This window comes from Triturus cristatus, chromosome 5_2 (genome assembly GCF_964204655.1).
Source record: "Triturus cristatus chromosome 5_2, aTriCri1.1, whole genome shotgun sequence".
In the NCBI taxonomy this organism is placed as follows: Eukaryota; Metazoa; Chordata; class Amphibia; order Caudata; family Salamandridae; genus Triturus; species Triturus cristatus.
Window position 1 is genome coordinate 854922428 of NC_140588.1, and position 15256 is coordinate 854937683.

The following is a 15256-nucleotide window of genomic DNA, read 5'->3' on the forward strand; positions in this document are numbered from 1 at the left end:
TAGAGGCCCCCACACACAGTCACCAGCATGCACAAAGTGAAGTGACAAACTTAATATGAGCTAAAAAGGCCCACAAAGTTACAGGCATTTGTGGGCAGTCAGGTCCCCACGATGTTACTCGGTCTCACATCTACACAGACACATGCGCACGTTAGCAGTCACACAGAGGCGCGCACGCAAAGTCTTCTCACACACAGACTTTTGTCTGTCTCGCTTCCAAGGTTGTGCATTCAGCTTCTCGACGGTGCACATTGAAATTGAGCGTGCTTCCCCAGCTCCCCCAGCAACCAGCAGGTGACGTCACGGAGGGGGCTGCTCGAAGGGCGTGCAGGGGGCTCAGAGAGCAGCAGAGTGAGGCGGAGCAGGGCGCGGGGTAGGAGCAGGCTGCTGCGGCAGAGCGCGCTCCAGAGCCTGCGCCTCGGCTCGGCTCTCCAGCGGCTCCCAAGCGACGGCTTCCTCGGGTCATCGGAGGAGGCGGACGTCCCTCCGCGGCAGAAGGAGCATCACCCTGTCCGGACCATGCCAGGCTGCCGATGCACGTGGAGGGCGAGGGTGAAGAGACAATCTCTTTCCTGATGTGTAAGTAGCCTCACTTTCTGGGGGGTCTGCGCGTCCTACTTAGAGATTCCTTCTCCATCTGCCGCCTCAGCCTGCGCTGCTCGCAGGTGCAGGCTTCTTAGCTGAGATATGGGGCATGCTTCGGGCAGTAGAGATGCAAAGATCTGTCTTTGCGCCGCTGTTGAGACGGCTGCAAGTGTGTCCCCACATTGTGTGTGATGTACAGCTAGTGTGTCAGACACAAGGTTGTTGTGAGTGTTCGTGTTCAAACTACTTTAGGGAACAGACTGTGGAACGTTGCGTGGGTAGCACATATAACATAAGTATGTATAGTTGAAGGTCCCAGGCTCCAAGTGCTTGGGGATAGGATGGCTGGTTCGGGGCGTTTGTGTGTTGGATTCAAGATTTGACCTTCTACGCCGCACCCTCTTCAGGGTTTGCGCGCAGGGTCTTTTTGGAGGGATGCTGTCCACCTCATCCGGGTGTTTGCTTCGTCACCGGGGGTCCAGAGCCTCTTGAGGCCACTGAGATTCTGAGAGGGAGTGGGAATCTGTGAGAGTGCAAGCACCCCATAAAGACGGCTGGCTACGTGCACCGCTTGAGGCCCCGGGGCTCTCAGAACAGAACCATGGGGACTGAGGGCTCCGCGTGAAGGCGCAGTGCTGGGCTCCCACGGTAGTCATGTGAGGGCACTCAGCACTAATCGAGGGTAGCCTTCACCAGGCGGAGGGGTAGCGCTTCCAGCGAGGAATCTGTGTCAGGGCGCACAACCAGAACTAGACCGGGGACAACACGTGAGATTGTAGAGCACGCAGAAAGTGATGGGAGCTGGGGGATCCGAAGGCGCAGACCTCGCGCAGAGAGTGATGGGATCCAGGGACGCACTGTGAGAGCGCAGAGCTGCGGGGCGTGATGCAGTTTAAAGAGTGCCACATGAGTAGGCATTGACCCCTAAGAGGGACGTAAGGCTGATGGCTCCGGCGGGAAGTTGCGGAACTCGAAGAGCGGGATAAGATGCCAAAGGCACTACACTACCGAGGGCGCAGAGAACCCGGGGATGAGAGAATGCGACTGCACGACTAGAGCGCGAAGATCCCCCGAGAGGGATGAGAGGTAGAGAGCACCAAGTGAGGTCGCAGAGTTCCCAGATGGCGGAATGCGGGGGGAGGGGGGGTGGCACCACACTAGGGGAGGGCGCAGAATTCAAGAGAGGGACTAGGGACATGCAGGCACCAAGTGAGAGCGCAGTGCTCCCAGCCAGGCATGTGAGAAGGCGTCATCATTTCAGGGCTGTGAGACCCAGAGGGTGACTTTAGCAGAAGAGCTCAGAGCAAGGGGCCAGTTTCCTCTTCAGGGAACCCTGCTAGCCCTTTTTGCACTCCTGTAAGAGCAACCAGCATGGAATGAGGCACTGGCACCGCTTTCCGGCGGCAACACGTCCATTGAAAGTGTACTGTGGCCCCCTTCTCAGGTTTCGTCGATGGCTCTGCATAATGTCTGTACACGATGCATCCTCCTAGACTCTAATGCCACGAAATAGGTAGGCAGCGTCTGCAGGACAGTAACACGATCTTAAAGTGTTCATGTATGGCCACCAGAAGCAGGGGGCTGCTTGCTATAATTTTCGATTGTCAGTTCCTTATTTGTGTAATGTGCAAATATTCAGTCTATGTGCTGATTTTTTGATGATGCAAAACATATTCCTTCCGGGGTTTGAAGCTGGTCATGCAATATTACATTTTGGGAAAACAATGACAAAAACAATATTCTAATGCCGAAATCTGAAGACACAGGTATTGATTCACTCCATTTATATAACTCTCGCCAAGGAGCTTTAGTCGATGAAAAAAATAGCAAAACGGTGCGCAGTCAGTTTGAAGAAATGAGCCGAAACCGGAGAGAAATAAGGGGAAAGATAGGGGTAAGTTACTGTAACCGTAAATACAATCAAAGACAATTAAACTATAAAATCAATGTGGGGGCCTGGAGAAAACTGATGGAGGGTGTCTGTGAACAGGATGAAGTGAACTGTTTGCTTGGACTTTTTCAGAAGTATGTATGGAGCTCTCCTTCATGTGTAACTGTGTGTCTCTCCCCCCTGCAGGTTTGAGCGCAGTGGGTACCGGGCCCGGGACCGAGGAAGGTGCCTAAACATGCTGAACAGCGTCCTCCTGCTCAGTGTGTTAACAGTGGCGGGGTTCCTGAAGACGGAGAGCCGCAAGAGCACCAAAGACGTGTGCAAGCTGCGCTGCCAGTGTGAGGAGAAGGAGAACGTGCTGAACATCAACTGTGAGAACAAGGGCTTCACCAGCGTCAGCCTGCTCCTGCCACCACAATCCCGCATCTACCAGCTCTTCCTCAACGGCAACCTGCTCGGCCGCCTCTACCCCAACGAGTTTGTCAACTACTCCAACGCTGTCACCCTGCACCTGGGCAACAACGAGCTGCAGGAGATCCGCACCGGGGCCTTCAACGGCCTCCGCACCCTCAAGAGACTGCACCTGAACAACAACAAGCTGGAGGCGCTCAGGGAGGACACCTTCGTGGGACTGGAGAGCCTGGAATACCTGCAGGCCGATTACAACTACATCAGCTCCATCGAGGCCGGCTCTTTCAGCAAGCTGAACCGGCTCAAGGTGCTCATCCTCAACGACAACCTGCTGCTGTCCCTCCCTAATAATGTTTTCCGCTTCGTGATGCTGACTCACCTGGACCTGAGGGGCAATCGGCTCAAGATGCTGCCCTTTGCGGGTGTGCTAGAGCATATTGGGGGCATCATGGAGATCCAGCTGGAAGAGAACCCCTGGAATTGTACCTGTGACCTTCTCCCCTTGAAGGCCTGGCTGGACACCATCTCCGTCTTTGTGGGGGAGATTGTCTGTGAGACCCCCTTCAGGCTCCATGGGAAAGATGTGACCCAGTTGAGCAAGCAGGATCTATGCCCAAGGAAGAGCTCCAGTGAATCCAACCCAAGGGGCCAACACCCTTCTCTTTCAGACCCAAGACTGCACCGGCTGCCTCCTACACTTAATCCGGCCATGACACCGACTCGATCTCCAAAATCCAGCCGGCCCCCTAAAACTAGGAACCGGCCTACTCCACGGGTCACTATACCCAAAGACAGACACATTTTTGGACCTATCATGGTGTATCAGACCAAGTCACCTGTCCCCCTCACCTGCCCTGATAGCTGTGCATGCACCTCACAGAGCTCTGACAGTGGGCTGAATGTGAACTGCCAGGAGAGAAAGATCAGCAATATTTCTGACCTTCATCCCAAACCCACAAGCCCAAAGAAACTTTATTTAACAGGTAACTATCTCCACATTGTGTACAAAAATGACCTTCTTGACTACAGTTCTCTGGATTTATTACATTTGGGAAATAATAGGATAGCTATAATACAGGATGGTGCCTTTTCAAACCTAACAAGTTTGCGTAGACTTTATCTTAATGGCAACTACCTTGAAATTCTCTACCCTTCCATGTTTGATGGCCTCTACAGTCTACAGTATCTATACTTGGAGTACAATGTCATCAAGGATATCTTACCAAGTACATTTGATGCCTTCACTAATCTCCAGCTCTTGTTTCTCAACAACAACCTGCTTCGATCATTACCCGACAATGTGTTTGGAGGCACATCACTCACTAGACTGAACTTGAGGAACAATCATTTTTCCTATCTACCTGTCAAGGGTGTGCTAGACCAGCTCCCAGCTTTCGTTCAGATTGACCTGCAGGAGAATCCATGGGACTGTACCTGTGCCATTTTGGGGCTGAAAAACTGGATTGAGCAGTCCAGCTCCACTGTGGTTGTCCACGAGGTGACCTGTGACTCCCCAGCCAAACATGCTGGGGAGCATCTGAGGTTCCTCCGGAAGGATGCCATCTGTCCTGAAAATTCTGGATTCTCGGATACTACAATTTTTCACCTGAGCCACAGCACAGAAATACCCTACCCTCTGAGCGTCTCGCCAAGTTCATATGCAGAAATCCACACTGAGGTCCCCCTCTCAGTCTTAATACTTGGCCTACTTGTTGTCTTCATCTTGTCAGTGTGCTTTGGAGCAGGACTATTTGTGTTTGTTCTGAAGCGACGCAAGGGTGTCCAACATGTCCCCAGCAGCAGTGCCAACAATTTGGACCTAAGTTCATTCCAGCTGCAATATGGGTCTTACAGAACAGAAACCCACGAGAAAACCGAAGCACACGTGTATAACTATATCCCTCCTCCCATTGGGCAGATGTGCCAAAATCCCATCTACATGCAGAAGGAAGGTGACCCCGTTGCTTACTACAGGAATCTACAGGACTTTAGTTACAGTAACCTTGACAATAAAATGGAGGATCCTTCAAGTTTGGCCTATACAATAAGCACTGCTGAACTTCTGGAAAAACAGCAGCCCACTGCAAGGGAGCATGAACTTCTCTACCAGAACATCACAGAAAGGGTAAAAGAGCTGCCCAGTGGCGGGGTGGTACATTATAACTTCTGCACGCTGCCCAAGAGGCATTGCATGCCCTCATATGAGTCCAGGCGCCAACACCAAGATATGCTCAACAAAACTATTTTATATGGGACACCCAGGAAATATTTTACAGAACAGTCCAAACCGGAGCACCCATTGCTCCCAGGGAAAAAACTACAGACAGAGCCAGATTACCTCGAAGTTCTGGAGAAACAAACGGCAATAAGCCAACTGTAAGAGATATATGTGAGTGAGTTACTGCAGTCTGAATACTGGCCTTTCTCTGAACTGGCACCAAGAGGTGCTTTCTCATAAGCTCAGCATTTTCCCTTTGAAGATATTACACTGTATGGAACTTGAAAATATGTGTTGTCAAGATGTTGCTTTTTCAAGCTTCTTAAGTTATTCCTCCACCCATTTTTAATTCTGCAAAATCCGTCATTGGGAATTTCTACAGTAGAATTTGCATTTTGTTTTATGTTTTGCAGTTAATGGTGGGTATTTAAGCTAATGCCCTTTTTAGAGGATTATCAGTGATTTTAAGAACAATAACAAGTGTATATAAATAGTATTATACAGATATCTGAGATCAGCTACCAAGTATAGCCACTGGGCGTCACTTTTTGTGTTAAAGTGCCTTTGCACTTTAAGTAAAATACTTAATTGTTGCTCTTAGCATTGAAAGATTGAACATATTTTAATGTGATGTATTTTTTGAAATGAGAAACATGTATAATAGATTTACCTGTATACAGCTACAGTGCTAAATTAGAACACATGTTCTGATTTGAATGAAATAAGCCACTATTTTATATAAAGAAAAAGGTTATCTTAACTTGGGCTTTATACACTCAACTGTATAGATCATTTTTAGCTTTCTAAATCTGTAAATGGACTTCTATGTAGGCAAATAAGCAATCAGAGAACGGATCCTTTAAAATGCAAATAACAGTTTATTAATAAAAGTAATTTCATGTTATAATACAGTGCACTTATTAGTCAATACATTCTATTGATATTGTAATCAAGGATATTACTTTTTCTGAGATAAGGTTCCTATTGGAATGGCTCCACCCAGCTGATGTTTAACTTATATTTGCTATTTTAGAATATTTCAATATTAAAACAATTCTAATGAAAGAAGATGAGTTAATAAGATAAGAAGCTAGCCTGGCTTGTACAACTAGACAACTGGTGTCTGTTCCACTATAAGAAACACCTATATGAGAGTGAAACAATTAGATACAAATGTCCTAATGCCTGAACAACATTGAAAAACACAACTTCCTCTCACCACATCTTGTCCTCACCCAAAAATAAATTCTTTGTGTTCCGTGGCTAAAAAGGCCACAACGTTACCATCGTTTTCCAGTGTAGATGGTCTGAAATATTAATGCTCGATAATATAAAAACATAGTTAAAAACAAATGAGGCATTCACTCTACATGGTCATATTCATAGTAGGATTTTTAAAAATACTTTTCATTGCAAAAATACACGTACAGTTTTGAACAAGAATCCCTTATTTACAACAAAAACTGTTTTGTTTGTATCTATTGTAAATCCTTATGCAAGTGGGATGGTGATCTGCATGTAAAGTAGGGCAGGCTTTTGAATTGCTTCCTAACGCAATTGCTGGCTTGTGAAAGGGGCACACTGTTTCCTTTTTATAAATAGGTTACTGCATATAATAAACCTTTTTTCTCATGCAGACACTCAAGTGGACTACTGCCTAATTTTAACATCTTTTTAATAAATGTACACGTCTTTATCTGCAAGTTTGAAACTTAGTATTACATATGAATCACTTTTAAGTAAGATTATACAGCAGCTTCCAGTTAAAATGTTCTTGCCAAAAATGTCCATGCCAAATTGACTCAGACTCAGTCTTAAAGCCAGCATCATGCACTTCGGTTCACTTTTCTGTACTGGAAACATTCTGTTGTTTCTGGCACTAATGTAATTAAAAAGGTCAAAGTTATTTGTTAGGACACATATGTATTACACACCTTATTGTTGTTGCTGGTTACCCAGTAAGGTTGTGAACTAAATAAATAAAACAAATGATAAGCGAACACTAGGGACAAAAATCCGCCTTGATGACCGAACGTGTGCTCCCCCTTAAGGGTTGTTCTTTCTGGGACACAACGTCTCATAATGTCTAGAGTAGAGGTTAAGCTTTTTGCTCTGTCAGTAATGACACACTCACCACTATGTTAATGTGGATACGATGCACATAACTCGGCGACGAAGAGCACAAAAATGCAGCCTCGAGCTCACCTGTTTTGCACATTTGCAGAAACACACTCGGATCTGCATGGCAGCATTAGCAGATGTGAGTGTTTATGGGCACACTTAAGAATGCCAATGAGGTGAGGAATGAATGGAGTAGGGTTATAAACTCATGTGGACATGTTTTCATCAAGGTAGACTACTTCAATGGTTTGATTTTTAGTGTTTCTTAGAGTCTGTTTTATTATTACAGTATGTTCACCTTTTTGTGTGCAGCATGTCCAGTTTCATTATATTTGACGTTCGCTGTCCCATGAAGGTTTTGCTCTTTGTACAGGAAGCGTCTTTAGTACGTGTGAAGAATGTTAAACCTGCAACATCTTAGTAGAGCTGGAAGTCGAGCATTCGGTTTTGCATATCAACAACCACAAATGGCACAGCTCGAGCTTTTTGTCTGAGAATGAGGCATCTTTCATCCCTCTGGACAGTTTGACTTCTGTGCTGTAGGTATTTTTGTGAGTCTTATCAAGTGAATGTGATTTTACGGTGCTTGTCACCTCTTGCCATCTGCACAGAGGGAGACAGCCCCCAGTGGAGAGGAATGGCTCCCACCAACATCCATGTCAATATTTCATTTGAATTTAGGTTGGGTTGGAGCGAGTCCAGTTCACATCTATTTTGGTAAATATGTAACTACATTTGCTGTATGTGTTACTAGTTCATTATTTGATCTGTTTGGACTCATTTGGCGAGGATTATGTCGAGTCACATCTTGCTGTGTTCTTGAGGTGAAGGTTTGAAATACATATATCTTTCTCAATCTTTACATAAAGTAAGACATCACAGCACCACGTGTCCACAAACTCGGTTACACTAATCAACAAGCGTTGGCAAAGCCAATAGGTCTAGCTTTATTATGCAATTACATGTACATATGAATGCTGTTTGAATGTGTTATATGCACTATCACCATATAGCACATTAAAGTCAGACCTGTTACCTTTGCCACAACTGTGAGAAAAGAAGCAAAAATGATTGATTCCTGTACAGAATACAGGAAAGCAATACAGTGTTTTTAGATGTAAAATAGTCCATCATGCATTCAAATAGAAGCCCTATTTAGAAAGCATAAGGATGCACACAACAACCAGCATAAGGTGATAGTGTAATACTCCTCTGGACTGAGTGAAGGTCCACCTTATGAATATTTTAAAGAATTAGTAGCAGTAGGTCAGTAGACAGCTGCACTCCCAAACACGACCAAAAATGCCTGTTAACCCCATTCAAAGCATTGGCATGAAAACTAGAACCAACTTCAGTTTTTACAAATATGCCTGGTCCTTTCACCAACATCTGTGGAATGCAAGCCACCTTCTATTTCAACATGGGATGACGATGTAAGTTCCTAGTGATTTTGGTGGCCTGTAAGCAGCTTGTCTTGCTCTCTTCAGCTCCTTTAACTATTTCACAATGATTTTCCTACCTAATCCAAAATAAATAATAGGTTTCCCATACCTGCCATGAAAGTTAAATCATAAAGCAGAGTTTGGATTGAGCCAAGAACCCATGGTACATTACACTTTACAATAAATAGACTGCATTGCAGGTGACTGTTTCCTATGGTCTGAAAACACTCAATATGTTTTCAGTTGGCTTTCTCGCCATCGTTTCCAAAGCGTACAGTGCTCGTCAGTGCGATATTAAGACGTCTGTGTCAATGCGGGAATATACAACATACAGGACAACTTCTTCATCTTAAAACATCTTATTTCTGTACTGTCAAGGGCCTGCACATTTGCGATTTGTAGTCTAAGGGACACCTCTGCTTTCTGATATCATAATACACATGTTACACGAGGAATATGAATGATCTATGATATCGGAGCCAGCAGTGCTTGTGCAGCCTGAGGGATAGCTCTGCTGTGTGAGGCAAGATCCTGCAATATGCTAGCATTCTTACGCATAATTCAGTTGTGAAAACCTAGGGGCCCACAAGCATTGTGTAAGCTGAAGGATAGCTCTGTTCTCTCAGGACTCCGCATTGTAAACGTGCTTAAACTGAGGGTTGACTACTGTTAAGAGACACATCTGGAAGACCATCACAACTTTTGAAGACTTCTGCCGTAGAGGGGCCTCACTACAACTCTCCCTGTACTTAAGTTTTAACCAATAGAATAGGGAAAACATAGTCAAATTACACATTTCCTCCCATCTGAGCAGGGAATCTCAGAATTCTGTGGTGTTTCCCAGCACAAACACTGGCAGGTATTATGTTGTGAATTTTGTGTGAGGAAAAAGTTCAAACTAATGTATTAGTTGAAATCCTGATCTGAACACAAGCCCCCGTTTGCTCCCAAATCGGGGTATCTGGGCTTCATTGAATGAAGGCCTTGGATGTGTTGATCGTTTAAGATTCGAATTGAAAATAGCTCTGCTGTAAGGGACCTCTTTCTTTGAAATGTTGCTGTTTAAGTTTGCAGTATCCTCGCTTAGACATTGAACCTGGAGGTCTTTTTAAGCCAGAGGGATTGCACTACTTTCCAAGTCCAGCGCTTGCAAGAGCAGTGCAAAGTAGATGGTTGCACAATGAAAGCCGAAAAACATATTTTAATTATGGACAATAAATGTCCTCTTTGGCTCCGACCTACACCTAAAATATATCAGTGAGATTGACTTGATTTTCTCCAGTTAGGTCACGATTCATTTTGGGGTAACTTTATCCACTGAAAGGCACATTCTTAAGGCAGCATTTAGCCACTTAAAAAGAACCTCAAGCCTCTTTTTTGAACGTTTCCCGCTGTCTCCTTCTAGACCTTCTTCATAGTCACCCCATATCCTTAAACTGAGTTCTTGATATTGTAGGGAATGTATTTTTTCTACTTCGCAGCTGTTATCTGTTGTGATCTAGAGGCCACAAGTTTGAAGTATGTCAGGGCTGAATCAGTCGTTCATCATTCTAATACTAGAACATTTAGAATATAGTACTACTGTGTAACACCTACCTTATTTTTTAGCGCTGCGGAATGACAGAACCCTGATGATAGGCATGTTGTATTTTTTGCTTGATGTTGACCAAAACCGAGAATTGTGAGTCATCCAACTCATACAGGAAGAAGCATAGCTATGAGTTTCAAATGTTTCAGCTTTTTTTCATAACACCAAGAATCGTACATATTTGCTTTTTTACTGATTGATAGTGGTTGCTAGTATCTGTTTTATTAATCTATAATACTCTAATATCCAACTAAAATTTACTAAAATCCAACCTCATTCCCTGAAATCTATAGTTAAGGTTTGTATTATTTGCAAAATTCTATGATTTTACTATTCTCTGAGATGAACCCAACTGCTGTCTTCCAAGAGCAGACGTGCAGCTAGTTCTTCTGTGTTCAGGGGTGATAATAGCCATTTCACAATTTGACGTGTAGCAAATATATGACAACCTTTTTTTTGGCATTTTAAATATGTATTTAGAACTAAAAATCTTATTTTTGGATCTCTGTAAATTTCCGATTGGCAAATTCTTGCACATTAAAGCTAATTTTGCTACTTTGCTTGCCTCCAGTCACTTAAATATTCATTCTTTGACAATACCAACAAGGACATTTCAACAATGTAACTCGATTTGCATTGATTTGGTTTTTCCATCCTATGATCTTCAGTGCAGATTGAATATCATTACTTTTACACTTCACTTTTCACAGCCCCATGAAGTCTTCTTCCCGATACTGTTTCTAGGTTACACCCCTACATGTTTCTATCAAACGTGTTTCAGTATTTTATCAAGAGTGGCAAGTGCCTGGCTAGCTAGTCTTTTTCATGTTCAGGTTTAGATTTAAACAGGGAATATGTTTGTCTACAGACTAGATATATTGAAATTGTATAGAAAGAGTGGACCATTAGCACTTTAGTTAGTTTAATAATATCACCCAATGTGAACTTTCCTATTTCTTCCAGTATGCACATCTAAAAGAAGTCTCTGTTGTGGACTACATAAATTGTGCCACATTTCACTCTTTTTTTCACTGCTAAATGGTGCAGATTTTGGAACATATTTACTTACAGTTTATGCAAAGCAGCGCAGCAAGGCAAGTTGCTGCACTGCAATGTGTTGCGTGGATCGGTGAGAGCTGAACAGTGCCATATTTACCTAGATATGGCCCTGTTCAGCTCTTTGCATGCTCTGGCTTACTTGTGGCTGACTGGCGCTAACACAGGCCGCCTTACACCATAGTGCAAGAATGCTTGCATTACAGCCAAGATTGATTTTGTGCAAAAAGGAATACTTTCCTACACAAAAACAATCTTTAGAGACAAATTTCTCTTTCCATAGAAAGAGGAAGTAACAAGGAGGAAAGAAGATATATATTTTCCTTGTTACTCCTCTGCTGGGTAGACACATCATTTTGGTGCAAATTTAGGTTTACAATTGTTTGTAAATCTGGGCTTGCATCATAATACATGGGTGGATGCACAAGAACACCCATGCTCAACTCATGTAAATCCTACTCGATACAAAGTAACACAAGGCAGTGCTATGTTCTGATTTGTGTTACTTTATATTTACTAACCACACAAAGCCACACAAATCAACTTTGCATGGTTTAGTTAACACCAAAATGGATTTTGCCTAATGCTGCACCAGAAATCTGATGCAACCTGACATTACATCTTAATTAAACTGGGTTGTGTTTTGCACCCTCTTTTTTGTGAATGATCCATAATTTCAGCTGTTTATTAGTACTGACAAATTGTGCGCATACATACTTTATAAAAGTTAATATTTTTCTTGTTTGTATCTTTTTATGTCTATTCTATCAAACAAATGTGTACATCTGCACACAAATATTTATTAATTATTTGTACCATGAACTACTACTTGTTTTTTTTACAAATCAACAGTGAAAAAACATTGTATTGCAGAACTACAGTTTGTTCAGTATTTAATTCGTATAAAAAGCCACAATTCAGAATACAGATAGCGGAATGTGGGTCAAAGAGACAGAACTTTTCTGATTTATAGAAATAAAGAGTAGTATATTTCCCAGAAAACATTTAAAAAAGTTTCTTCTGTGAAAAAAACCTCCGCTTTTATTAACTTCAGCAAATAATACAACTATTTATAATTTATGTGTAATATATGTACTCAGATATATAACTTCGCACTAACCATTGAACTGTATTCGGAGGCTCTAGAAGTTGAATCAATATAGATCCCAACATGTTTTGTTTTCAAGTCATGGAAAATAGCTCCTTTGATCTTTCTCTGATCTCAGTCCCTTAGAAGTTGAATTTTTAACAGATGATATTACACTATTTGGCAAGGAATCAAGGGATAAAAACAGAGAGTGAAAAAGGAGGTTGATGCAAAGCTGCAAGGTATATAACATGCATAGTTAATAATAAAGGTACAAGCTAACAGTAATAAACTGAAAAATGGAAACAACATTTAACAGGTAGGGGTTGATGCATCAGTGTCAAATACCAGAAACATATTTTTCTACAAACTCTTCCTTCGAGCGCCATAAAATAGTGTATTCAGAACTGTAAGAAACATTTAAAATGTGGTACAAAGAGCTACCTAAAACCAATTCTTGTTTGTCTTCATCTTCTTTTTCGTCTAATACTACTACTACTACTAATTTTAATACTACAAATAATACAGATACTATTAATAGTAATATGGCTAATGCTACTACTGCTACTACTACTTCTACTACTACTACTACTACTACTACTACTAATGATAATAATAATAATAATAATCCCACACAATTTTAGCATGCTGTCCTTTGCATTGCTCTTCAAAGTTTCTCTTCTGGCACACTGTATAGCTTAGAGGCAAATCAGTTGGCTCTTATTATAAATTCTCTATTTTATCTTTGCCCCTCAATTAGACATAGAAGAATAACAAAATTCACAGTGATATACTAAAATTAAATTAACCAAACTCCATCATACCCTCAAATTTCACACCCTTCTGTGGTTGAGTTGAGTTAAGGGAGCCCCCTTCGTCCTTTTAAAGTGAAACGTGCTGCTGCATCATTTGATGTATGTCTCTATCAAGACAGTGAAATACCAAGGTAAGGGTTCAAAGAAATCCCAATTTATGGAACACTCAGTTAATTTGTGCCCATTGAAACACGTTTTGTATCTAAACAGTATTACACTAATGTATGCCCTGCCTGAGAGAAGTATTCATTTGTTTATTTTCTGAAGAAATCATGTAATGGTCAATCACATGCAGCAGAAGTGCAAGTGTGATTTAATGTCTTTGTTGTGTCTCTCTTTGCAAGAGGAGACTAGCATTGAAAATTACAGCATTATCTGATTTTGATTATAATTTATTGTACTTTTGTATTACTCATTACTGAAGTTTTTCAGTTTCACAATATTGTAGGTTGACTGGTTTGATGTAACTATTACCCAACTCAATTTCTCTAAATGTATCAATGTCACAAGTATAAAAGTCTGTGTCACTCCTGCTAGTATTTAAAACTCTGTCCTGCAAAAAGTCAATTATTTGACCTCAGCTAGCTGAGCCTTCTAATCAATTAACTGTTGCATGGGTAGGAGCCTGAAACTCTTCTGTTATTCTGGGTGAGAAGTGTAGGGGCTGATTCCCAAAGGTCCTCTACACTTGTGGCAGAGGACCCGCAGTCGTGGGAAAGTCTCCACACTCAAGCAGAATCTCTGCAATGAGAAGTTTAATTGCAGAGATTTTCGCCCCGAGTGTGAAGACTCCCCATGACTGCGGGTCCTCGACCACAAGTGCGGAGGCTCTATGTGAATCAAGCCTGTAGACTGTATCAAGCTACAGCCATACATTGGGGTTTTATTGTTTTATAATAGGGAGCAAGAAAAATTATACTATCTCTCAATCAGCAATCAAGTTTATTAGTTTGTTAAAATCTCAGTAAAGCAGAACACAGAGATAAAACATGTAAGGAATGAATATGATCAATTTTGCAGTTTAGAACACAATTAAAACATTTAAAAACTCCACATACATCTGTTGAGGATTAAACACAAATAACGTTGCATTCACAGAGACTTATGTTATCCAAAAGAGGGTAGACAAAAAGAACATGATGCAAGTCTTGGTGACACAGCTTGCATAAAGTGCAGGGGGCTCTTCCAATGGCTTACTATTATACAATTTTCCTCAGATTATAATAAAGTGGGAAATAATTTGTTCTGTGATTAGTCATAAATGTTCTTCTTTTGTGATTTTGTCAAAAAAGTTCACTATAGTTGCACACTTTTGATTTAGGGAGAGTTCTGAATGTATGAGTAGAACGGAGATTATCTGCAAGCCTATATACACCTGAAAAGTAATTTATGATTTAGAGTGTTTTACTCAAAGTCAAAAATGATCTGTTTGGTAAATTATCCAGACTCTTCACAGAGAACTTCCTATAGAAGCTAGAGATATTTTTTGTAATGAGGGTTTATCTATTAACTGTATCATCTTCTAACTCTTCCTTAATTGCTCCCCTAATGTCTTAAGATTTGCTTGGTTATCCTTGTGTCTCCTTCATGCTTTAAAAGGAATAACTGTTAAATCCATATACTCAAATGTTTTGCCATATAGATAGTAACATTCTAAATATTTTCATTCAACCCTCTTTAGAAACTTATATTAAACAAGCATTTGCAATGCAATAGGTCTCGCATTTACGCGAGTTTGAGCTATTGACATTGCAAATGACAATGCATTTATCTGTTTTTAAAACTTAAATAAAAGGCAGTCATTTGCAATGTCAATAGCTCAAACTCGCGTAAATGCGAGACCTATTGCATTACACTCTCAGAATCCGGACGTAAACGATAAATGTAGCGCAACCGAACTTTTACGTTAGAGGAATAAAAGCTGAGTGAGTCAAAAGGACTACATTTGCATTTCACGCTGTCTTGACGTGAGTGTGTGTATGATGCGGTTCGGTTTAAAGTGAGGTGAGAGGAGAATGTGCATTTGTTAGAGAACCAGTCCT

At 41.8% G+C, this 15256-nt stretch overlaps 1 protein-coding gene across 1 annotated transcript; it reads left to right on the top strand.

Annotated features, from left to right (window-relative positions):
- Positions 1-222: 222 nt before the first annotated feature.
- Positions 223-10842, top strand: SLITRK2 (SLIT and NTRK like family member 2). The gene is made up of 2 exons (XM_085607990.1): positions 223-579; positions 2663-10842. The coding sequence occupies exon 2, from the start codon at positions 2712-2714 to the stop codon at positions 5265-5267; it is 2556 nt and encodes an 851-aa protein (XP_085464116.1). The 5' UTR covers positions 223-579; positions 2663-2711; the 3' UTR covers positions 5268-10842.
- Positions 10843-15256: the final 4414 nt, after the last annotated feature.